The sequence below is a fragment of the Orycteropus afer genome, unplaced genomic scaffold (genome assembly GCF_000298275.1).
Source record: "Orycteropus afer afer isolate SDZICR_OR568_19922 unplaced genomic scaffold, OryAfe1.0 scaffold00751, whole genome shotgun sequence".
Lineage (NCBI taxonomy): Eukaryota > Metazoa > Chordata > Mammalia > Tubulidentata > Orycteropodidae > Orycteropus > Orycteropus afer.
The window spans coordinates 878,539-904,358 of record NW_006922338.1 but is presented as its reverse complement, the minus strand read 5'-3'; the positions used below and the strand labels follow the sequence as shown (position 1 = coordinate 904,358).

At 63.6% G+C, this 25,820-nt stretch overlaps 1 protein-coding gene across 1 annotated transcript in view; it reads right to left on the bottom strand.

Annotated features, from left to right (window-relative positions):
• Positions 1 to 25,820, bottom strand: part of CACNA1H (calcium voltage-gated channel subunit alpha1 H) — a 103,998-nt gene that overhangs the window by 18,590 nt on the left and 59,588 nt on the right. Inside the window, exons 14-23 of the mRNA XM_042783223.1 lie at positions 6,631 to 6,742; positions 6,357 to 6,490; positions 6,090 to 6,187; positions 5,756 to 5,915; positions 4,258 to 4,576; positions 4,052 to 4,144; positions 2,876 to 3,632; positions 1,924 to 2,354; positions 1,165 to 1,316; positions 320 to 503 (exon numbers count right to left, since the gene is read on the bottom strand). Coding sequence (XP_042639157.1) covers positions 320 to 503; positions 1,165 to 1,316; positions 1,924 to 2,354; positions 2,876 to 3,632; positions 4,052 to 4,144; positions 4,258 to 4,576; positions 5,756 to 5,915; positions 6,090 to 6,187; positions 6,357 to 6,490; positions 6,631 to 6,742 — 2,440 coding nt within the window. The remainder of the gene's footprint in view (positions 1 to 319; positions 504 to 1,164; positions 1,317 to 1,923; positions 2,355 to 2,875; positions 3,633 to 4,051; positions 4,145 to 4,257; positions 4,577 to 5,755; positions 5,916 to 6,089; positions 6,188 to 6,356; positions 6,491 to 6,630; positions 6,743 to 25,820) is intronic.

Sequence of the window (25,820 nt, the reverse complement as noted above, 5' to 3'; positions counted from 1 at the left end):
CATGGGGGTGGGTAAAGAGCCATGAGAGGGATGGGGATGGGGTGGGGTGGGGGGGTAAGGGGTCATGAGAGGGAGGGGGTGGGGTGGAGAGGGAGGCTAGGCCCAGAGCTGCTTCACCCACCCCCTCCCATGTGCCCCAGGTGAGCCCCCAGCTGTGGCCTTTGCATGGCCCCAGGTGCGGCCCCAGGTGCGGCCCAGGTGCGACCCCAGGTGCGACGCCAGGTACAACCCAGCAGTGCCCCAGCTGCGTCCCTGGTGCGGCCCCAGCATGCCTCCCGCGGGGCCCCGTGCGGCCCGGTGCGGCAGGCGGGGCCCACCTGAAGATGAAGATGAAGAGCATGAGCAGCATGCAGAAGGTGGCCACGTTGTCCATGGTCTTCACGAGCACCACCAGCTGCCTGCGCAGCGCCGGCAGGAAGCGCACCAGCTTCAGCACCCGCAGCAGCCGGAAGGTCCGCAGCACCGACAGGCCGCCGTCCGCCTGCCCGACGATCTCCCAGACGCTGTCGGGGCACGGCGGGGGTCACACCCGGGCTCCCCACATCCGCCCGGCCCCACACCCCCTCATCCCAGGAAAACGCAGGGCCTCAGGTGGCCGCCACTCGGTGCCCTGATCCTGTCGAGGCACCACGGGGCAGAGGGGCTGCGGTAGCGCCCTGGGAGCAGCCTAACCAGCCACCCTCCCTGAGAGGTGCCGGCCTCACCCGGAAGCTCTTAATTAAGGGCTTCCCCTGTGCCTGCTCAATCCTCCTCCCCGTTGGGGCAGGAAGCCCCACGATTCCTGAGGGCTCTGCTTCCTCCTGAGGAGACCGGGAGGGCCATTCTCCATCGTTTGTACTGCCTCGTGCAGAACCTCCCCTCGGAGCACCCGTCACCCGGCCCTGTAGGTGGTCTTCCTCATGCGGCTGAGCCCTAAGCTGGGAACAGCTCCACCTGACCATGCCGCTGACCTAACTGTGTGCCCAGCGGTGCCTGTGGGTGAAGCTAAGAGCCTGGGACAGCACCCCAGCTGCCAGCACGGCCCCAGGCTGCCTCCCGTCCGAAACACGTCCCCTTCCCCAGCCCACCACCAAACGCCCTCCGCTCCTGGCGGGGCTCTGGGCTGGGTCTCCCAAGGTGCATGCCGGCCCCTGCGTCCCCCGCCCCCTGGCAGGGGTGGCCGACCTGATGACCACAATGACGCCGTCGAAGATGTTGTACGGGTTGCGGATGTAACCCAGCGGCCCGCAGGCCAGCAGCTTCAGCAGCATCTCCAAGGCAAAGAGACTGGTGAAGACCACGTTGCTGATCTCCAAGGCGCTGGTCAGCTCGTCGGGCTGCGGGCAGGCGGCGGGCACGGTCAGGGCCCACCTCCATGCAACAGAGGAGCCCTGCATGGGATGGAACGAGTGCCCGCCGCCCCAGCAGAGGGGGCCTAGCACTAGCCCTGTGAATCCTTCTCTGGGGCCCACTGAGGGGGCAGCTCCTCCTAGGACCCTCCCTTCTCATTGCCCAGAAGCACTGCAGTGGGACAGCTGCTGGGGGGTGTCTGTGCCACCCGGGAGATGGTTCTCTCTGCCGGAGCTAGGCCGGGACAGTCCAATGCCTGAGGCGCTGGACTGGCCTGCTATGTGCCCTCACCTTGGGGTCTGGCAGTCCGCCCCCTACCCCCTGACTGCAGGACCCCACAGGCAGAGCCTGTCTTGGGCGTCTCCCTGTTTCTTAGTTGGCCACAGCCCCAGCCCAGGGAAACACCCAGAGCGTTTGCTGAGTGACTGATAAAAATCTCACAGCTGACACCATGCCGTCCGCCACGGCACCCTGTCCCCAGCCCCAATGGGCCCATTCTTTGGGATTTGCCGAGAGGCTTAAGTCTCGAGAGGAGGACACGGAGGGACAGCCTAGGAGCCGTGAGGGTGGCCCTGGGCCGGTGGCACCACCCACCTGTTCGTGGTACTCGACGCCCATGCTCAGTGTGTTTACCAGGATGGCCACCATGATGCCACGGTTGAAGTACCTGCTGTCCACAATGTGCCTCAGCTTGCCACTGAAGGCAGCCCAGAGGTGGCCCGGCCCGCCCACTGTCGGCCTGTGTGCCCGATGCCTCGGCCCACCACCCTGGCCGGGGGTCTCAGCAGGGGATGGCTGCAGGGGGTCCCGGCGGTCCCCACGCTGCACGTCCTGTGTGAACTCATAGACACCGTTGCTGTCTGAGTCCCCGCTCTCGGAGCCACTGAGCTCGAACTCTGGGTCGTTCAGGGCGCTGGCGCAGTACGGACAGCTCTTGAGCTCGCATGCCAGTGTGCCCGCCTGGGGGCTGGGCAGCGGGCAGGGCACGCTCAGGCCTGACAGGCGGCTGGGAGTCCGGCCAAGTCCTGCAGGGAAGGACACGCTCAGAACTGCTGACCAGGTTTCCAGGGACCCCATACCCCTTCCCAAGGAAGACACATGAAAGTCCTAACACCCAGAAACCGGGGTGACCTTGTTTGGAAACGGCCTTAGTGGATTAATTTGCTAATGTGAAATCATATTGGAGGAGAGTAGCCTGATCCAATGGGAGGTGTCCTTGTCAAGACGGAAGAACACAGAGGGCCTGGGAGAGGGGACTCAACCTGCTGGCTGTTGGGGTTTTCTTTGTCAGAGGTGGGCATCTTGTATCTACAGGGTAGACTCCATTCTCCCTCAGTGGCCAGCCGCTTGGGGCTGGACTACCCACGGAGAGGGTTCTGGGGGCGAAGGAAGCTGCTCCCTTGCCCTGTCACAGCCCTCTTATTACAGGATGAGTGGGTGTGTGACCACACCTGTCTCTTGGAACAGGAAGCAGGCTTGCGAGGGTGGCCCTGCTCCCGCCCACCCAGCCCCATCCTCCAGTGCGCAGGGCCAGGCAGGTCCTCACCGTGTTCCCCGACCAAGTGCTGAATCTTCTCATAGGGGTCGGGGCCGCTCAGGCCCGTGGGGCTGCGCACCCCAGTGCCTGGCGGCCCCTTGGACCCAGGGGTGGCGCCGCCCTTGCTGCCCGCCCCCGAGGGCAGGATGGTGGGGTAGTTCATGGCACCCAGACCCGCAGCCAGCTTGAGGCTGGCGGCTGCCGCGGCGTGGGCCACCCGGGTGCGCTCCTGCGGTCCCTCCACGTGGCAGTCGGCGTGGTAGACGCTGTGCACGGCGTCCGACGGCCCCGGGCCTGGTGCGGACGGCGGGGGCGGGGCACTGGAGCCGGCTCGCACCAGCCTGCACTCGCGGTCGCCGGGCCGGCGTGGGCTGCTGTGGCTGAAGTGGTAGTGGTGGTGGTGATGGTGGTGGTGGTGGTAGACCAGGTGGTGGATGGAGGTCATGCGCCGGCTCGCGCGGCCCCGCCGGCGCCCGGGACCCTGGCCCGGGAGCGCGGCGTCGGGGTCCACCCGCTTGCGCCAGCGGCTCTGCCAGCGCGCGTAAAGGCGCAGGCCGCGCCGCCGCACCTTGCGTACCACGTGGCCCACGTACTTGAGCAGTTCCTCGTAGCAGCTGCCCGGCTCGGAGAAGCTAGCCAGGGTGCTGTCATTGGACAGGTAGCGGGCCCGCTGCTCGCGCATCAGCTGGTTCTCGCGCTGCTTGGTCTCCGAGAACTGCGTGGCGATCACCACCAGGCACAGGTTGATCATGAAGAAAGAGCCCACCTGTGGCGCGCAGGTGGGCAGATGAGTGGCGCCATGGGTGAGCACACCTGGCTGAGCCCCGGCAGGCGCCACCCCAGCCCCGATGCACACCGGTGGGGACGCGCTGCTGGAAGTGGGATCCCTGCTTGGGTCTATGCCTTTGCGGGGCATGTACACTGTACACGGGGCTTCCTGGGCCTCCCCTGCCTGCCCGCTGGGGCACCCAAGGGCGGGCCCAGGTCTCTGCTGCCCCTCTGCCCCCACCCCGTGGCCTGGTCACACACACAGGGCGGCTACAGTGGGTGCCACCGAGACCGGAATGTAGCTGGCATACAGCCGGGGCTGCAGGGGCCCAGGACGGGCCCTGGGGACAGCAACTGGCTGAGCAGCCGGGGACTGGGTCTCAGCCGAGCCCCGGGGGCCCCCCGCCCCCCACTCACAATGATGAGCAAAATGAAGTAGATGAAATTGTAGAACGAGTGGGCGTCCATGACGTAGTACATTATGTCCACCCAGCCCTCCAGGGTGATCACCTGCGGGGCCGGAACGGAGACCTCAGCAGCTGGGCCACGCCCGCCGCCCTCCCAGCGGCCCCCGGGCCCCCGGCCGCCCGCGGGCCGCTCTCCGAGGCTCCGGCCCTGCTCACCTGGAAGATGGCGATCCAGGCGTAGCCGATGTTGTCGAAGTTGATGGCGCCATTGTGGGGATTGGCACCCCCCGAGCGGCACACACTGTAGTACTGGTTCCAGTTGATGCAGCCGTTGCGGCCGGCACCGCCCGTGGGCTCGGCGGGCGGCTGCGCGAAGGCCTCCCAGCCCAGCGTGCACTCCCGCCTCAGCTCACGGCGGCTGGGGATGTGCGAACACTTCCGCATGCCGTTGTCGCGGTGGGACGAGCATATGAAGGGGTTGTCCTCGCCCTCCTCCGGCTGGTAGTAGGGCCGCAGGAAGCTCAGGTTGTCGTTCCTGTGGGCGCGCAGGTGTGCGTGGGCCGGGGAGTCCCTGGGCCCTGCCCACCACCAGCGCGCACGCCTCCCCGCGCCACGATCCCTCCGTTCCATCTGCCTGTTCCAGGCAGCGGGACAGAAGCCAGGCCTGGCCTCTCTGGGCCTGAATCCGCCCACCTGTGTGGCCTCAGGCAAGGACTTCACCTGAGGACCCCACTCCCTCACCTGTGCAATGGGCCCACACAGGTACTGGCCTCCAGTCACAGGAGAGGGACCATTACTAAAAATTTGCAAAACAGACTTCTGCCCTGGGATCCCTTGCACTGCCTCACGAACCCCCAGGCATCCTGACGGCCTCACCAGCAGCTTCCCTTTCCAAAGCCACAGCCCAGCGACGTGCTTGGGCAATCGCCACCCCTCCCTCCGTGATTCCAGCCTTCCCACACGGCTCACCCACTGACTGGGTCTACCCTCCTCTGCTCCCCTTGCGCGTAAGTGCTAGCGCATCCCCTATCTGCTGCGGCTGGTCTTGGGCCCAGGAGGGGAACCACGTGCCACTGGGACCACCCCATAGGGTCCCGGGCAGATGTGCAGGTGACTAAGTGGGCCCCCACCGTGCCTCGACCTCCCCATGCCCTTAGTAGCAGTCGTGGTCGGGGCAGACCTGGGTCTGCAGGATGCTGAGAGACAGAGGTGGAAACATTGAGATAAAATGGGAGACAGACTGAGAAGAAAGCAAAGGGGACTAGAGACAAGGCAATGCGTATAAAGACAGCCCAACGTGCACCAACGTCACCGAACCAAGCGCAGAAACACTTAAGCGGGAGCTTGATTTACTGGTGAACCTTCATCAAAAACACAATAAAACATTAAATAAAAAAAAGACACATAAGCAGAAAAACAAGGAGAAAAAAAAAGAACACTGTGATAAACATGCATAAAACGGGAGACAGACAGGAACCCAGACACCAGCATTCTTGCAACTCGACGCTGAGTGTTCCAGGAAGCCCCTATGCCTACTGGGGGCGTAGCCTGCCCACCAGGGGCGGGGCCCTGGACGGGCGTCCTCTAGGTGGGTGGGGCCTCCCAGTGAGCTTGGCCCCCGGTTGGACGGGGCCTGCAGTCTTCCAGCACTCCGAGTGGGCGGGGCCACCCTGGGCGTGGCCTTCCTGGCATGGGCGGGGCCGGGCCTGCGCACCTGGCGAAGGCGCTGTCCAGGAAGCAGCGGTTGCGCAGCAGACCGGCCCAGAGCTGCACACCGACGATGCCGAAGATGAAGAAGACGAAGAAGCAGAGCAGAAGGACGTTCCCGAGCATGGGCAGCGTGTCCAGCAGCAGCGTGACCAGGATGCGCATGCCTGGGGGGGGAGTGCGGGCGTCACACACTGACCACGTGGGTCCCCAAGGCCCGCTGAGGGCCCGGCATGCCCATCTGGCTTCCCGCTGCACCCCGGCGTAGAGCAGAATCCCCCCACCCAAGCAGGCTCCCCAGGGCCGGCAGGGGGCGGGAGCGTGTCACGTGCGTCACGTACTGGGTACACGGTTGATGGCACGGAGGGGCCGCAGCACGCGCACGGTCCGGATGGCTGACAAGCTGACGTTGTGTCCGTCCAGGGAGTATTCCATCATGCTGTGTGCGGGGGGGGGGAGACACGCGCTCAGACCCATGTGACCGCAGCTCCCAGGGCGGCTGGGCAGCCCCTGTCCCCAGCCCTGATCAGGGGGCTGGCGGCCACGTGGCCCCACCCACGGGAAGGCCTGGTACCCTCCCCCAGTCGCCCCTCCCTCCGGGGGCGAACCCTGCCACTACGATGAAGAAGTCCAGCCTGTTCCACGTGTCGCCCAGGTAGCACTTTTGCCCGAAAAGCCCCAGGGCGATCATCTTGATGACCATCTCCACAGCGAAGAAGGCAAAGATGAAGTCGTCGAAGGCCTAGGTGAAGCGCCCCAGGCTGTCAAAGCAGCATCCCAGCTGCGGCTGTGCACCTCCAGGCCCCGCCCCCCCCCCGCCCCCCGCCCCCCTCCTGACCCCGCCCACTCCCGGACCCCGCCCACCCACAGCCCCGCCCCCACCTGCAGGATGGTGCAGCGCTCAGAGCGACACTGGACGTCCTCGCAGGGCCGGAACATGCCGAGGGTCACGCAGTTGAGCAGGATGACTAGCATGCTGACATGCTCGAACCACGTGCGGGCGACGAGTTAAGGATCCACGGGCGGGAATGGTGGGAGGACCCAAGACCTGCCCCTAGCGCCCCCACCTCCACGGGGCCGGCCCCTCCAGGCAAGGCCCCTCGTCTCCCGCGCACCAACCCCGAGAGTCCAGCATGCGTCACGAGCACGGCGCACCACCGGACAGAAGCCCCTGCCCTGCATGTGGCAGAGCGAGGAGACCCCAGGTCAGGCCCCTCAAGACACAGTACAGTACCCCAAAATGCTCTCCTAGGTGGGCACCCCTCTCCCAGGTCACAGAGGCCCGCACCCTGGACCGCCTGCTGCTGCCGCTTGTACACAGAGCGGTAAACAGGCAAACTGGGGCCCTGCCTGGGAGCCGAGGCCAGAGGCTGCCCTTTGACAGGCTCCTGTCTCCCCGTGTCCCAGGGTTGTATCTCCCATGAGCCCCCACCCTCTAAATGCACCCGTACCCTCCCACAACCCCATCTTCCCACACCGCTCCATCATGCCACGCACCTCACCCTCTCATATGCCCCCGTCCTTTACTGAACCCCATCATCCCATGCACCAACACCTTCCAACCCCCAAGTTGGGTAATGCTAGCCAGTAGTCACAGGGCCTTTGCTTTCTCCACAGCCCTGAGGTTATCTGTCCCCCATCCCGTCCTGCCCAAGGTTGACCCCAAAAGAACAGCCTGGGCTGGAGCCAGGAGAGAGCGGACAGACCTGCCATATGGGTGCTGGCGGGGGGAGGCTCGCACCTTTAAACTGACACCCAGAAAAGAAGCAGTCGTGGATGCGCATGCGCCCGGGTCTGTGGGTGGACCCACACCCACCTGTCCACAAGCAGCTCCTCCTCAGTGTGCCTCCCCGGGAGGGAGCCTTTACCCTGGAGCTGAAAAAAAACTCTTTGCCATTGAGTCCTTTCCGACTCACAGTGACCCCCAATGATTTTCCAAGGGTGTAAATCTTTATGGAAATAGATCACCCAGTCTTCCTTCCATGGAGCAGTTGGTGGGTTTGAACCACTGACCTTCCAGTTAGCAGTCAAGTGCCCTACCCACTACAGCACCAGAGGTCTGAACGGCTGGGGCATGAAAACACTGCCCGTTCTGGGAGCGGCCACCAGGTGGCACCGTGGCTCACACATGCTGTCTGCAGCCAGGACCCCCATACCCACTGCTAACCTGGGCGCCCTGCCCTGGGTGGTTTGCCAGGAATATGGGGTGCAGGTAGGGCAGGAGGCAGGCCCCAGGCTGTGTGGGAGTCCTCATCCTTGGGAAGCAAGCACCTACCAAGGCCGGCAGCCAGTCTCGTGCCCCACAGGTGGAAGACACTAATTCCCTGTACTTAGAAGCTGACAGGCCGCCAGGCCACACACCCCACCCCACAGGTCCTGCACACACACAGGAGGCAATTGGCTTTCTATGGGGGCCCCTTTTCCAAGAGACATTCGTGATGTGCTGGTTGGGCTGGGAGAAGGTTTATCTAGCACTTTGCTTGAAGACCAGAGAGGCTGACATGTAGGGGAGAGAGAAAGGGCAGAGCTTGGTCAGAGCCCCCGGGGGTGGGAGTGGCATGGGGGCTGGGAGGTCTTCGAAGGCACCCTGCTTATCCGGGAGACCCCACAGTGTTGCCCAGCACGTGTCCGGCCCCACAGCATGCAGCACCCCCTTGCCCCCTCCTGGGCAATGGGCAGGTGAGTGGACAGAGGGAAAAAGGCACCTCCCAGGCCCAGGGCAGCCAGAGCCCAACAATGTGACTCAGACCCTGTGGGGCGGCGTCGCCACCCCGAATCACAGACGCGGACCCCGAGGCTCATTAATGTCAAGCTGCTCCCCAAGGCCTAGTTTGTTCCACCCCAATCTCACATTTCTTCCTTGTGGTGTGAGCAAAGGGGGCCAAAGCCAGGAGGCAGGGACTGTGGGGGGCCAAGGGCTTGGAGGCTCAGCCCCAGGCTCCCCCTGCCCCGAAGGCCTGGCCACCACTGAGAGGAGAGGGAGGCCTTCCACAGCACAGCCGCCATCCTTGAGGGGCACCTCAGGGACAGGTGTGGGCAGGGTGGGCCAGCAGGGCACGCCGACTCCTCGGCCAGGCCCGCAGCGTTGCCAGCACACGCAGCCGCGGCTCCACAAGATCACACGTAATTACACGTTCCCACCAAGGGCTTCGTAATTACGCTTAATGGGTTCAGGCGGTAACTAGTGCCGTGGCTCTGCCTTAATTGGGCTGCGGAATAAAAGCCCAGGCGAGACCGCTGAGCCGTGACACACGCACGGGGGCGGGGGGCGGCCGAGGCCGGGTCTGTCCTGGTGGGGGGTGCGGACGGAGCGTGCAGAGGCTCCTGCTAAGAGCAGCCCCAAAGCTGAGCCCCGCTGCACACCCGTCCACGCTCTGGGGACCCCATGCAGCCACTCACAGCCCGCCTAGCTCATGAGGAAGCCAGGGAGGCCGGTGACCTGCCCGAGGCTGCACGGGTGGGGGCAGCAGCATGGGGCTAGGACACTGGGGGCCAGGCCTGCCCAACTACACTCACCAGGAGCCCCTAGGAGCCGACCCAGCCCCTGGCGCTCGGCCTCTCTGGCCCTCTGACACCAGCCCCAGCCCCTGGCCTCTCCAGCCTTGTGACATGGCTGGCTGCAGCCCCAAGGGCCCAGCCCTCCCTGCAGGGTGCCTCTGTCCCTTAATTGCGGCCTCCAGAACCTTTCTGGGGAGCAGCCTGTCTCCAGGGCTGTAATTTCCGGGGGAGGGGGAATGTTTCTTGGCTAAACAGAGGCACTGTGACACAGGTGTACACAATTGACAAAAGATGTCCCGCATGGAGGAAGGGTGGCAAACGTCCCATCTGCCCCCCGGCGGGGGCCCAGTGGGGGGGCAGCGGCAGCCTGAGTCTCCCAGCCCCCCAGGATGGCCCGAGCTGGCCCTGGCAGGTGGTTCAGCCCCCCCCCCCGGGCCTCTGTAACTCATCCACCCACTGAGGCATGGGAACGTCCGTCCATCCCCCATCAGTAGCTGGGACACCCCCTGCAAGCTCTCACCCACCTCCCTGCCCTTCCGGGCACGCAGCACCCATCTGTCCACTGCCCGCCCCCCAAAGCACCCCTGCCTTCAAGGCCCCCACATCAGCCTGCAGCCCACCCAGCTTCCCTGTCCTCAGACTCCAGGACTGAGCCCGCCTCCTGATGTCTCTCGCCCGTTGCGTGATTTCTCCAGCCTGCCCCCTGCCCCGCCCTGGGTGTACTCTGAAGTCACCCCCTGTCCAGGGTGGGTGCGCTCCACTCCAGGTTACCAGGGACACGATGCCCTTCGTGCCAGGTCATGATTATTCATGACTGTCCTGCACTCAGCTTCCTGCCAAGAGTCCCGGGAGCCCTGCCCGCTGCCCACCCCCCACTCGCAAGGCCCCTCCCCCTGCCAGCTCAAGACTTCTCACCTAGATGGGGGTAGATGGGGCCTCCCCGTGTGCCAAATGGGGCCTGGACCCCAAGGATAGGAGCCAGGGAAGGCAGAGAGACACAGGGTCTCGGGCTAACCGCGGTGGATGCTGGGTGAGGGCGGGCCTGGTTGAGGGCCTGTGAGCTGACCATCATGGGGCCCTGGTGAGGGGAACAGTATGTGTGCAGGGGCCTGGACCCTGCCCGACCCCCGTGGGTGCAGAGAGGAGGTGGACTGGGTGGGCAGGCCCTCCTCACATCTTCACAGCCTGGCTAGACAGCTGGGCACAGGTCCCGGTCACTCAGCCTGTACCCTTCACACAACAGGTGGGGGTCCACTTCCACACCAAGGCCCACCTCTTCCAGTCATGTTCTGTGGACAGCTGAGGACACGTGGCCCGGCCACCTGCAGCCCTGAGCCCGGGGACTTCCACAGCCTTAATTACAGAGATGGGTTTGCCGAATTTTAATTTAAAATATGTTAGGTTTTAAACCAATTGAAGAAATCACAGTTGATTTCCACTCAGGTCCGAGGGAGCTGGGCTGATGTGCAGTGGCATAGGTGGCCGCACTGGCCCTGGGAGGAGGCGTGGGTGCTGCCCAGGCCTGGTGGCAGGCGAGTGGCCAGGAACAGCCCAGTGCCAGGGGCAGGCAGCCAGGAGAGGGTGCAGGCGCTACAACTCAGAGACGCTTCTTTCCTGGGGTCCCTGGGAACCAGAGAGGCGCTGCCCTGTGGCCAAGGCCCAGCAAGTGGTCTGGCACTCACTGCCCCCCACTCCTTGATGCCCCCCATTCTTCAGACAGGCAGGGGGACCCCAGGCTGCCTCCCACCTTTCAGGCCCCCTGGTGTCCAACCTCGGTGGGGCGTTCCTGGAGGGTCCCATGGCTGGGCCGGCCCAACCCCCCCAAACAGGCTGAAAACTTCACAAATGAGAAACGGGGCTGCAAAGAGGCTACTCACTGGGCCCCAGGCCGGGGGACCCCATCAGTGGCAGGGGGCTCATCTCTCTGTCTCGGGACCCCCTCAGCGCCGTGTCCGCCCCGCCTGCCCCACAGTCAGAACCTCCCAGGTGTGCTGCCCACCCAGTAGGTGCCAGCCATGGCCCTGTCACCTCTCACATCTCCTCTGGCCTGTACACTTCCAAGCTCACCACCAGCCCCTGACACTGAGGCCGCCTGCCCACAGGGCCAGGCTTCCAGCATCGGAGAGCCGTCTCACCATGTGATCTCTCCGGGAAAATGCTCCCTTTAGTCTACCCCTCAGCCCTTCTGCTGCAGAGAGCCAAGGTCCGACCCCCAGGCCTCCTTCCTGTGGCTGGAAAGCCCACGCCTTCCCACTAGGGCTCCCCCATCCCCCAGGGCTCAGCTATGGGACCCCAGCCAAAGAGGTCCTCTCCTGGCCCGACGGTCTAAGTAGTCCTCAGCACAGCATTCTTGGGTTGCATGCCCACCACTGGGTGCTCTCCACGGGGCTCGGTTCCCATACACCCCAAATAAACACCCAGCCCAAGAGGAGGGTCAAGGACTCAGGAGGGGGCAGAGCCTGGGGCTGTCCATGGTCCTGAAACAGCAGCCACCTGGCTCAGCCCTGGGGTGTGGGGTGTGTGTGTGGAGGTGAGGGGGGGGGGCACTCTGCAGGGAGGGGAGTCCAAGCGGCCCCCACAGGAGGGACACGGGGTGCTGCTCTCCTAGTTCTGCAGAAACCCCATCATCACTTGACCTTCCTTCCTCATTGGGAGGAGTGGAAGAAAATGACCCCACCAGGTTCCTCCCCAGGACCCGGCCGCTGGTTATGGAGAGGGGCACGACCCCAGTGGGCTCCTTCCCAGCACCTGCCCACTGGTTACAGAGAGGGGCACGACCCCAGTGGGCTCCTTCCCAGCACCTGCCCACTGGTTACGGAGAGGGGCACGACCCCAGTGGGCTCCTTCCCAGCACCTGCCCACTGGTTACGGAGAGGGGCACGACCCCACCAGTTCTCCCCAGGACCTGCCCGCTGGTTACGGAGAGGGGCACGTCCCCAGTGGGCTCCTTCCCAGGACCTGCCCACTGGTTACGGAGAGGGGCACGACCCCACCAGTTCTCCCTTGACCTGCCTGCTGCTTAGACAGGCCTGTGCCCCCCTCTTGCCCATGTGGGCCCAGGGAGGCTCCTGGAATAAGCTCCCTGCCCCGTCTTGAGGCCCTCACTGTCTGAGGTGGAGACACCCTGCCTGTGCCAATGGCCTGGGAGGGGCAGCCTGGGCAGTGCCACCATCTCTGAACTGAGGACGCCCCCCAGCAGGCAGGCGGGGAAGCCTGGAGGGTGAGGGTCTCAGCCACAGGTCACACCCCGCCCCCACCCTGGTGACTCACACCCGGGCTGAGTGGGCACATAGGGCCTGGAGTCCAATTCTACCACCAACCACTCCTCTGGCTCCAGCCCATTTCCTACCTACACAATGGGGGTGGTGATAGTTCCTGGGGGCTCCTGTGGGTCCCTCCTAAGAGACATTGCTGCCCACCCTCAAAGCCCCTTTCACCAGGACTTGCAGCACGTCTCCAACGAGCCGCAGGGGCCTACCAAAGTGCCCCCGCACCCCCCCCCCCCCCCGCTGGCCCAGGGCAAGGCTGACCGGCAGCATTCCTTCAGGGAGACACAGACAGGAGCCCCCAGTCCCGGGGAACTCCAGTCCCAGGTCTCCAGGCCTGGATGCTGCCTGCCTCTCCCGGCCCGATGGTCCAGGTGGTCCCCAAGCTAGGGGGAGGAGGAGGTTCTGACCCGGCAGGCAGGGCGTCCTGCAGGGCTGCCTCAGGAGACCATGCAGAAGCCGCTGACCTCGGGGTCCAGGAGGAGGCTTAGGCGCCCCCCACCTGCGCCCCGGCAATCTGCTCAGCTAAATCCCCAGCAGCTGGCATCCTTCACCCCAGCAGGAAGGCGGGTCCAGAGGCCTTCATCTGGGCCATGCCCGCACCTCCCCACACAGAGCACTGCCCCAGCCTCACCCCACGCCGGCAGCGGTGCCCTGCTCTTCTGGGCCACGAGGACCGCCACACCGTCTGGTACAGCAGCCCCCATGGTTTCCCACTGTCTGTCTGTCCTGTGTCCACAGCGGCCCCTGCTCTGCTCCTCCCAGCGCCTCCCGCTGTGCAAACACACAGACCACAGAGGGGGTTCTGGCCGCCAAGCCCCTCCCAGACAGGGACGAGACCTTACTGCCAACCCAATGTGACTGAGCCCCAGCAGTTCCCAAGTCCCTGGTGGACGGGGTGCCGTAAGGACACCCTCACACAGGGTCACCGGGCCCATCCAGGGCCCCACTCACAGGCACACCTGCCCCCAGACCACCGGCTGCCTCCATAGACCTCCCTGCGGGTGCACACAACCTCCACCCAGCACCTCAGCAGGGATCCTCAGCTGTGGGGCCAGTCGGCCTGGCCCTGCCCCTTTGGTGAGCACAACGGTCCCACAGGCACTTCCTGCTAATTAACTGATTAGCAGGGTAATTAATGAATGAAGGCCTGAGCTGCAGTGACCCAGGTCCAACCTGGGGTGCGGTCTGTAGCTGCTCCCAGCAGCAGGGTGGGCGAGGGGTGTCCACACGGGGCCAGGACACACATACACACACTCCTGCACACATGTTCCTGTGCACTCCCACGCCCACACCCACTCCTGCACACACAAATCCCACACCCGCACTCACACGTTCCTGCACTCACACCCACTCCTGCACACACTCATACATGTTCCTGCACACAAACCCGCTCCTGCACACTCATACACCTGCTCTTGCACACACATCCGCTCCTGCACTCACACACATTTCTACACTCACACCTGCTCCTGCACACTCGCACCTGCTCCTGCACACTCACGCTTCTGCACATGGTCACACATGCTTCTGCACAGGCTCACATGCTCCTGCACACACTCCATATGCTTCTGTACATGGTCACACATGCTCCTGCACATTCAAACACATGCTTCTGCACATGCTCACAGACGCTTCTGCACACACACATTCCTGAATATGCTCACATGCTCCTGCACACGCTAACCGGCCTGCACACACATTTACACACTCCTACACACTCACAATGCTCCTGCACATCCTCACGCGCTCCTGCATGCACACACATGCTTCTGCACACACACGTTCCTGAATATGCTCACGCTCTCCTGCACACACACTTACACACTCCTACATGCTCACACGCTCCTGCACACGCTCACACACACTCACGGGGCTGCCCTGGTACACAGAGCCCAGGTCCCCTAGGAGGGGCTGATGCCCTGACCTCACCTCAGTCCTGCCATCACCTTCCCCCCTGCTATCAGCGGGGTCACCAAAGCTCCCCAAGGTCAGCACCACGTGCATGTTGTGTTGGTGGCTCGCATGCTCAGCCCCCAGAGCCAGCCTCCCTCCCTCTGGGACCCAGTTCCCGCCTCTCTGCTGAAGCTACCCTTCCCCATGTCCTCAGACACCTGCCCCCGGAGACTCCAGGCTCCTGTCCCAGCCCCGCCTGTGCTGGCCCCCAGGCTCCACTGAAGATCGAGTCACCGTGAGCGTCTGCAGGGGCGCCTCCGTTCCCCGCCTCCGCCAGGCCACATGCAGCAGACCCCTGCCCGGGTCCCACCTGGTGTGTCCTGCCCGGGTGCCCAGCTTGGCTCCTCCAGTCTCCCCGCTGAGGCACGGACGCCACACCCCAGAGCTGCCTGTCCTTCTCTGCCAGCAACACCCAAGCCCCAAACTGGTCACCGAGGCCAGGGATCTGCCAGGGGGGCCCCTTAGGGATGGGGAGGTGGCTGCTCCCAGCCCCCAAGACATGCTGATGGAAGGAAGTCCCTCTGCCGCCCCCCCAAGGCTGTTGCCAAGGCAACGTGCTGCTGACAAGGTGAGAAAGAACCTTGATGCAGATGCGGCGGGAGCTCCAGCTGATGGGGGAGGGCTGCCGGAGGGGGTCCCCAGCCCTCCACCTCTCACTCCCTCCGGAGACTGCTGGGCCCAGGATCCCCCTGGCCCAGCCCCTCACACACCCCAGTCTCCCGTCTTCTTTGCTGCCGAACAGGCCACTGGAGAGGGCTGAACTGGGGAGGGGGTGAGGCGCCCCAGAAAGAGGGGAGGAACAGGGTGGGCAGGGCTGCAGGCAGGCCACTTTGAAGGGAGAAGTTAAGTGGCCCTGAAACCCAGGAGTCTCCGGTAGCATTGAGATTGGAGGTCCAGATTCTCCCAGGAGAAGAGATCATGCCATCTGCTCCCAGAGAGACGGCAGCCTAGGAAACCCCAGGGGGCAGCTCTGCGCTGACACACGGGGCACTGGGAGGCGGAATCCACTCGACCGTGCCCAGCACCATCCAGTCATCAGGACACACTTCACTCCCCCCATAGAAGGACAACACTGTCCCGGGACCCTGCCACCCAACCCCGTCTCCGAGAACTGCCCACGTCTCTGTCCATGCACCTCTGGGACTCAGACCTCCCTGTGGCGGCCCCCCTCCCAGTCCCCAAGGGAAGCCACGGCCTACCCTGGCCCTACTAAGCCAGGCTTGTTCCACAACTTCAGAGGCAGCAGCCCTGTCCAGCCAGGGGGGGTGCAGTGCAGGCTGAAGTCCCGGTGGGCAGGGGACGGGCTGACTCAGCCCAGCGCCACACACCTTCAGAGCTGCAGCCCTCTCAGCCAGCCCCGCCCCACAAGGACAGGAGTCTCTGACCGACCTTCACACCCGTCTCCGACAGACCAGGGGTGAAGGCTGCCTGGGACGACGTCCCCAGAACCATGATTGCCACCTTTGGCCAGGGCCGCAGGGCCCCAGGGAGCTGGCACGGACCCCAAGAAGGGTCAGAAGCATGTTGATAGGTCAGAGATGGGATGTAGGGGGACAGCAGGGCAGCCTGGCGGCTCTGACCCTCAACTCTGGCTCCTGTGGGACACCCCACACGCCCGCAGGGCCCCTCCTGCCACTGCCTCTGGTCACCCTGTCTGCTGTGACCACAGCCTGACCCCTCCTCCTCTGTCCCTCGCCACCCTGGCCGCCCCTAGCCTGGTCTGGAGAACGCAGCTGAGAGCCTGCTCACCCTCGATGTCGGAGTGACTCACACCGGGCCAGGCAGGGGCGGGGAGGCTGGGGGAGCTGGCCAAACATGGAGCTGTTTGTTCCCGGCCGGCTGGGGACGTGGTGGGGGGGGGAGGTGCTGGGCCGTCCTGAGAACGCCACAGGGGACTGCTCCTCCTGGGAGGCCCACAGCGTAGCCTGCCACCAGTCAGCAGGACTTCGTCACTCCACTAGTGGCTGGCTCCTGCTTCCGGAATGTTCTTCCTCATCCTGGGCCCGAGCATGCGTTCCAAGAGCCACCGAGACCTTCATGGACAGCCGTCCCTTCCTTTGGGGACGCTCCCCCCACACCTCTGCTCAAATCTCCCCCAGAACCTCACTGGGGCTGGCTTTGACCCCAAACCCCAAACGGCACCAACCCCACCCTCCTGACCACCAGCACTGGGAGCTCCAGGGCCTGCAAGGCAGGGGGGTGGCTGACAGACCCCTTCTGTGTGGTCAGCACCTGGGTCTCCCACGTCTTATGGTGGCCACAGGCTAAAACCTGTACGGGTGGGCTAACGCCCACTACCTCATCCGCATCTCTGCCCCACAGGGCCCCAGCTCCCATTACACAGCCCCCCACCTTCTCTGCCAAGGCTGAGCCATGTCGGTTTGTGGGAGGAGCTCACGGCACAGACGGCTTCCCGCCAGCCGCCATCACCCAGCTAATCTGGGGAACACCCAGTTCCACCTGCAGGTGGTGTCTGAGCCCTTCTGTCATGGGGGAGTCAGCGAGGAGGGCAGGCAGCCCCCCTCAGCCCCGGTCAGGTATAGCTGCCACCAGTGGGGGCAGGGGCGGTGCACACATGCCAGCCTGTGAGTGCCCCGGGCAGGGGTGAGGGTGTGTGCCTGTGGGCATGGTCTGTCCCTGTGCATACGTGCCCACGGATCTTTCTCACACACACAGGTCATACGCATATAGTTATACACACATGCACACACAAGCCCACACACACGTACTTACACTATACACGAGCTCACACGTGAGCTCACATATGCACACATGCTTACACATGAGCTTGCACACATGAACTCTCACACATGTATTTATACATGCATAAATGAGCTCACACATATACTTAGACACACATGAGCTCACACACATGCATGCACATATACACACACACTTACACGAGCTCACATGCATACTTATATACACATGCGCTTACCTCACACATATGCATATACACATGAGCTCACATACATGTACTTATGCACACACACAGCTCATGCACATGAGCTTGCACACATGTACTTATATACACATGCACACAAGAGCTTACCCACACAAGCTCATACATGTCCTTATACACACACAAGCTCACACATGTATGCACACATACACATGAGCTTGCACACACAACCTCACATGCTTATACACACGTGCTCACACACATGCATGCACACACACGAGCTCACACATGCTCTTATATGCACACAAGCTCACACACAGTTATATGCACACACATACATGTACACACATGCGCTCACACATGAGTTCACACACATGTACTTATATGCACACACGAGCTCACACAATGCACTTATATGCACACACATGCATGTACACAGACATGAGCTCACACATGCATGTGCACATACAAGTGTGCATGTACACATATAAGTGCATGTACACATACGTACATGAGTTCTCACACACATACTTACATGTATGCACATGAGATCCCACATGTGCATGTACACACATACACACATACATGCACACACATTTCCTAAGCCTTGGCCAAAGGATGAGGGTCTGGATTTCCCTCTTGGGGAGGAGAACCCCCTCCCGGCCGGGACTAGAGCAGACGTTCCCTCACACAGACACCCACACAGACGCCTTGAAGGCCGGCACAGGCCTACAGCTCCTGTGCTTGTGCAGAGTTTTTGAAAAACATGCTAATTAGAAAGTGTGCTAATGTCTCTGCCTGGCTCCTAATAGAAGCTTGGTGTGGGATCCTTTCAAAGGGTAATTGAGTGGAAAGGCACCCGCGCCCACCCCTCGTCACTGAGCCTGCAGGAAGTGGCTGTGCAGACCCAGAAGCCACATGGAGCCCCAGCCAGCCACTTGGTGGCGGCGTGCGCCAAGACCAGCCAAGTGGCCCTAGGAACGGCCCTGCCTGAAGCGGAGCCAGCCCCCAGCCTGGTCTTTCCCATGCATCCAGACTTCCCTGACCTATCGCTGTGGTCGCTATGTCATGCCTCTGGCTCAGTGCCCACTGGGGGCGGACAAGGACCCGGGAGCTGATGCTAGGATGGGACCTCCCCCCTCGGGCTGGATTTGTCCTGGCAGTGAACGGCGGGGGAGGAGGGGGCCTGTCTGATGATGCCTCCCTTCAGAGCCACACCCACTCATCTGGCTTCCCAAGTGAGGGCCCTGCACCCCAGCCCAGGCCCCGGAAGGGAAAGGCGTGGGCAGAAGGAACAGAGTCGGGAGGGGACCCTGGGGAGGTGTCCCCCGGGGACAGGCCCATGGGGCCCAGCCAGGCTGGAATTCTGCAGGCCAGAAATAACTGCCGCGCTCGCACAGCTGCCCAAGGCCGGGATTAGCGACCCACGGGGCCGCACGCTCCCTCCATGGGAACTCAGGCTGGAGCTGGCCCTGCCCCCGCCCCCACCACAGGCCCCAGTCGGCTGCTCCCTGCGAGGCATGGGGTGACCACTGTCTGTCCTCTGCCCCGGGAGCCCGGGCACGGCAGTCCCGTGGGGCTGCCCTAAAGGGCCACGGCACTGGGTACCCCCACCAGACAGTGCTCCCGAGGGCAGGCCCTACTTTCTCCACGCTCCCCTCAGCACCCTGCCAGCCCTGCCTGGGGGGCGCGGGGGTTCTCAGTCCCCGTGAGCATAGGTGCTCCTCCTCTCCCCGGCTGGCACGGCCCCGTGACCCAGAGGGACCCTTACCCGCTCCAGGCTTCTGGTCTCACACCATCCCCAACCCCTGCTCTGGAAGACACAGGGCCCACAGCTCCGAGCCCCCCTCAAAGACACTTACGTTGAGCCCCATGGGTTGGGGTTCGGGCACGGGGTCTCCCTGTCCTTGATGTTCCCAGCCCAGGCCTCCCCCTGTTCTGACCCCTCACAGGCAGGGACACTGTGCTCAGCCCAAGTGGGACCCGAGTCCTTCTGCCTTTTCACAGCTTGGACCTCAGGACACACAGCGTTGTGGGGTGTGGCCACCAACACAAACGGACATACATGTCTGTGCACACGCAGAGGCCTGTCCCGCCCGATGCACGCACACACAGCCGATACGGTGGACACGTGTGTAGGAACTGCCCACTGGGTTCCCAAGCCCATGGATGCAGGACCCGGGATCCGTCCACAGGCCAGTCAGCTGGGACGATGCGATGCCCTCGTAATGTGGGGTACGCTTCTGCTTCTCCAACCCCCCCAATCCCTGACAATCGGGTATTTCCCTTAAAAGAAGGTGCTAGACAGGGAAAGAAGCCGTCTGCCCTTCCCACGGCCCTGTGGGTTTGCAGCCCCCACCCCGGAAGGACGCCCTGCTGGCCCAGCCCTTGGGAACGGCCAGGCCTCACAGCTGGAAGGCAGGCCTGACAACTCAGCCACCGGCACCCTGAGTCCAGCTCCCACACCCCAGCCCGACACCCCTCTCTGCACCCCAAACCTCTGGTGCTCAAGAACATTCCAGACGCTGGGCAGAACACAGGCCGGGCCGTCCTCCCTGGAGGTCTCAGGCTGCGATCTAGGCCTGGCCTGCATTTTGGAGCCTAATTTCCACAGCGAGGAGGCCCAGCCACACACCAGCCTCGCAACCTGGGCCTACCCGCTCACCCAATGGCCACTCCCAGCCCCATCATCAGCCCGGAGCCCACAGCAAAGTGGGGCCCTGGTGTGCACGCAGCCCTTCCTCAGGGTCCCAAACAAGCCAGGCCGGTAGGCAGGCGTCCCGGGGAGGTGATGCACAGGCCCCGAAGGAAGTGAGAAGCCCACAGCCCACAGGCAAGATCCAGAACCTTCCCCGACTCATCCGGGCACAGGGTGTTAGCCAGCCCTGCCTGTCGGAGCAGCCCAGCCCAGAGCGCCTGCTGACTGCCAAACGCGTACCCCCCACATCACGATAAGGACCCCCCTGCTTCGGGGAACGGCTCCCTGACTCATGCTGTGCCAGAAACCACCAGGAAACACAGCGTTCGGTCACGGAGGGAGGCGAGGGTCGAGGATGAGACACGTGCAATAGGTCCAACACCTGGGGCGCAAGGGCAGGGGTCTGTGCCACGCAGGCCACACTTTGATCACACTCAGAGCAGTGGGGACTCAACTTGGCTGCCCCGGGCAGAGGTGGCTGACCCCCACCCTGCCGGGACCCCGACCCAAACCCCAGACCACGCAGGCCTGGGGGGGGGGGCAGCGCCTCCAGGCTCTCAGGGCTCCCAGCATGGCAGCGCAAGAGGGACCAGGGGTACATGCCTCTCTGTTCCCAGGAGCAAGGCCTGACAGCCACAGGGGTCTGTGACGTCAGCAGCCGAAAACCCCACGCCGCAAGCCGAGGGGGCAGACGCCCGCCAGGCGCTCATTAGAGCGAGGCGAGGCGGCAGGCGCAGTAGGGGCGGCGCCCGCACACAGATTCCAAATGACACGTTATTCGCTTCTAATGGGTTGGAACCCTCCGGCCCAGAACCCAGCTGAGCGATTACGCCAGCCAATTTGCAGAGAAGTCAGAAGCACTGCATTTACGTGACTCGGAACTTGGCGGGACCACGTGACAGGAACCAGCAACTGCAGCGCAGCGGGCCACGGGGGGGCAGAGGCGGGGCCGGGCAGAGCTGGGACCTGGCGGGGGAGTCTGGGCTGGGCGGAGGCTTCCCGGCCTGTCCAGGGCACCGGCCGCTAGGTTGCCAGGAAGACCACACGTGAACAAAAAAGGGTGAGGGGTGGGGTCACTCAGGGACCTCACAGGAAAAAGAAGGGGTCACTGCAATGCACCACATGGTGTGCCCGCCCAGCCCTAATGCACCTGCCCTATGGTCCCTGCCACCTACCCTGTGGTCCCTGCCACCTACAATGTCCGTCTGCCTTTGGGAGAACTCCGACTCACCGTTCAAAGCCCAACTTTGAGGGCTCCTCCTCCAAGAGGATTCCTCTAACCCCCTCACTCATTTACTGATCACCTACCAGTCCTCCAGGGGGCTATTCCAGGTGCCTGGACATAGCAGTGGGCAGACGAGGGCCCAGCCTTTGCCAAACTGGAGGGAAGAGAACAGCGAGGTACAAAGACGCTGTACACCGGCACTGAGAGGGGCCACGAGGACGCTGAAAGGGCAGGGGACGGGCTGAGGGGCTGCGTTAGGCCCAGACAAGGACACGAGCCTTGGGGACTTGGAGCAGTGTTTAGGCAGAGGGAACGGTCGCGCAAAGGCCTGGCGTGGGAGCGTGGTGGGGCCCTGACGGGGCAGTGGGGAGCCTGCTGTGGCCAGGCAGATGGTAGGGGTACCATGGGGTGGGGTGATTCATCATGAAGGGCCCCAGCCAGGGTCCACTGAGTTAGGGAGACAGCCCTCCCGTTCCCTGGGCTCCTGGGCCCCCAGCCCACTCCCTATCTGTCACCCAGCCCCATAGCATCTGCCAGGCAGGCCCAGCCAGGTGTCGGGAGCAGCCATGGCTCCTGGGGGGTGACCAGCCCCCTACCCTGCAGCAGGGGCTTCACTAGAGCAGGAGGGCGCTCAGGCACTGGATCAGCTGACAGGTGGGTCCACTGGGGGCAAGGGGCCCTCCTGGGACCCGCAGAGCACACCCTGTTCACCTGCAGGGCTTCACACCGAGGGGGGCTGTGGACTCAGGGTGGAGCACACAGCAGGGCCTCACGTTCAACAGGTCACACGCTCAGTAGGGCTTCACACTGCGGGGGCCCTAGACCTGGATCTCAGCACACAGTAGGGCTCACCCCGAGGACACACGCACACGCATGCGCACACGCACACGCACACAGGGCTGTATGAGCAGTGGGTCTCCAGGGAGCAGGACCAGACTCTTGGCAGCCTCCCCCGACCCACTGGTCAACTGCCCCCTTGCACTGACCGCAGACCCCGGCCCTGAGGAGTCTTGCGGCCACACAGCAAGTCGACTCACCCAGCCTGGCGCCCTTCCGGCTGCCCGAGCCCCAATCGATCCCCTGATAACCCGATCCATTATGTTGGAGCGGAATTCTTGGAAACTAGCAGGAAGCAGGCAGGTTCTGTGAACCGTCTGAATTGTCTGCTCAAAGGGACACTAGGACCTCCCTGCCCGGCGTGGTAGCCTTGCTCCACATCCTGGGAGGCCCCGTGCTTGCTGGAGGAGGGGGCCTGGGCACAGCGGACCCAGCAGGCCCGGCGCCGAGTGCTCATGGGCAGTCCCTCCATCCTCCCACACGTTCAGGAGGTGTGACTGGCGTTTCCCGGGCTCCTAGCTGCCTTCCCAGGTTCAGCCCTGGAGCGTGGGCTCCAGGAGGGCCTGTGCCAAGCCCTGCCCGCACCAAGGGGAGACCCAGGGTGCCGGGCAATCGGTACTGCCCAAGTGATCCTCATGCACCTTTAAATGGGGTGCCCGGACAGTCACACAGGGGCACATCGGGGTTTCCAGAGGTCCTGGGAGATGCGCTATTGGCAAACCAAATGTAGAAGCAGAAAGGAGAGGCCGGCTGCATTCTGGAGTCTTCTGGGGGCGGGGCAGCCGAGAGCCTTACAAAGTTGAACACGTTGCCACTATGCTCACTAAATCTTTGTGTTTTGGGGGAAATACGATCATTTTCCATTTGAAAAAAAAAGTGCTACTCAAATTACATGTAATAGGCTTGTCGTCATTATTTTGAAATGACTTAGTTAATGACAGTTTTCAAACTTCGTTAAAAATCCCACGCAGGTCCACAGGGAGAGAGTCCCTCAGAGCCATCGGTGTGAGTGTGGGGCTCCCAGGACCCCAGGGCCACACCACCGTTTCAGAGGGTGCTCAAGAGACTGGCCGGCAGGAAACACTCCAGGGTCGGGGGCCATCACCTCCAGAGAGGGCTGGGCATTTTCTCACCCGGAAAAGGGTGTCGTGAGCACCCAGATCTCCCCCACACACTGAGGCTCTAGGTGCAGGTCCCCAGGACGCTGGGCTCAGACCCAGCCTCCCACACCAGTGGGGCTGCAGTCTTGGCCACCAGCACGCTATCCATCCCACCACGCCGGCCATTGCCTCCCAGGTGCCCTCGCCTCCCGCCCCAGCCTCTCTCAGCTGCCCCAGGCAACCACCTCGACATCACCCCTAAGTCACTGGACCGATGTTCTCACAAGCTCCACTCGCCCCAATGCCACACATGCTGCTTTTCCCACATGGAAGTCTGGAAGGTTCTGTAGGCCACTCCCCCGGCCACGTGGCCCCTTCCCAGACACTCACTGAGGTCCCCGGCAGGCTGCCCTTTGCCCAGCGGGCAGCCCCTCGGCCCGCCAGGCCCCCAGGAGCCTGGAAGGGGGTGGCGCTCCAAACACAGGCGTGGGTGAACACCCCCACCCTGAGGGTTCCCTGTGGCTGACAGGCTGCCGCTAGTCACCCTGTAATTAGGGAATCGCCCGTCGAGGGGCCGTGAAGCAGCAGGCGTTTGCATTACCTGCCGTGTCCACGGCTCGGGGTGCCCCTGACGAGCTGGAGCCACGTTGACTCAACGCACACGGTCTCAGACACACAGGGGCCTGCCCTGGATGGAGGGTGGGCTGGGCCAGGGTCAGCGGGCAGCCTCGCCCCCCAGCCACGAAGTGGGAAAGAGCTTGGGGTGCAGAGATGAGGGGGTCCCCACAGTGTACCTCAGGAGGGCGTGCGGGACAGCACTCACTGTGGAAGGGGAGCATGAAGAGGGGAAGACCCAGAGGCCTGGCAGGGAGCTGGGCGGCTAAGGAGAGGGGCACGTGGGGAAGGGGCACAGGGAGACCGAGCTGTGGCCACGGCAGATGGGGCCACGGGCAGGAGACGGGGCCAGTGGGGGCTCTGGGCGGGGCAGGGAGCAGAGCCACGCCTGGGGCAGCTCCCTCCCAGGGGAGCCCTCAGCAGCCCCTCCCATCCCCAGAGCACCCCTGCACCCCACCTGGGCTCACCTGAGCTCACCTGCCATAGGCAGCAACGACCCGAGACATCTCCCCAGCTCAGCACAGGTGGTCAGGAGCTGGCCAACTCCCTGATACCTGGCAGCCCCAGAGGCTCTGTCGTAGTCGGCCACCCCAAAACTCAGGTTCCCTGGTGTGGAAGGAGGTGGCTGTGAGGGGCCGAGCCTAGGATGTCAGCTGTGAGCATGACTCCAGCACAAGGACCAAGAGCCTAGGAGACTTGGGGACCGTCAAAGGCCTGTCAGGCCTACTCCACGGCAAGAACATAAACACGGACACACACGTATGATGTTCCATCCGTGCCAAAACCCCGCCACTGAGCCCAGGTGGCAGCCGCCCTGCCCAAAGAGCCCCCTCTGCAGAGGACATGCCAGCCCAGGGACACCAAGGGGCGTGCCAGCTCAGTTGGCATGGTAACCGGGAAGCCGGCCCGGCCTCAGCCACATCACTACGCGGAAGGAAAAGAAATATTTTCTAATTAAACTCGAGAAGACAGCAGTGGTGCTGAGGCGGCCGTCGGCGTGTGGCGGGGCCACGGCATCACCGCGTGCGGGTGGAGTCCCTTCCAGTGACCTCACTTCCTTCTCACGTCTGCTCTCACCCATCCCGCCCCGTCTCCTCTGATCTCTGTCTGTCTCTCTTTTAGGGTAAAATATAGACCCCCAGTGCAGTAGGGCCTGCCCAGTGCGGCCATTTCTCAGAATCGCGGGCCACCAGCTCCGCCCTTGCAGGTCCTAAGGCCCGGCCGTGCCTGACCTCGGTCCCCATCCCAGAGACAGGCCAAGGGCCTGGGAAGCTGTGGGGAACCGCTGACTGGCGGAGTGGCCGTGCGGTCCGGGAAAGACGTCCCGTGTGCTGGGGTGTGGAGAGGCGAAGCCCCCTGCCACGGCCCCACAGAGTGGACCCTACCCCCACTGGCAGCCAGAGGCCTGTTGGAGGCGGGAGGCCGCCCGTGGGGCGGAGGGACCTCAGGGCTCGGCAGATAAACAGTCTAAATTAGGAAGCAAAACATCTTTGCCCAGCGCGGCGGCTGTAACTCAGACTCACAGAAGACGCCCTGGCTGAACCCTGCTTTCCTAACGTGACTCGGGGGTACGGTCGAGCAGACCCCCTATACATGCACCCCGGGGCTCACCAGCCTGGGAGAGGGCAGTGGGAACACCATGGGAGGAAGGCGGGGTGGGGCCCCCACTCCGCACCCTGGGGCACTGACAGGCCAAGTCAGGAGGCCCCCCGATCCAGGGGCAAGGAATAGGTAACCTCACACTGGGGCCACTAGCTGCCACCTGGTGGGAGGTCCTGGGGGCAGGCAGGCTGTGGTCAGTGGTGGGTACGTCTCCTGGGACAGGTGAGGCTCTCGGCTCCTCCCACCCCCCACAAGGTGAGGTCCCAGTGGGCTCAGAGGCCTGGTCACCCCCGCCTCCACCCCACCTTCCCCGCCCCAGCCCCCCACGGCAACTCTCCCAACGTGCCCCCTGGTGTGTCTCGGTCTGGGGAGA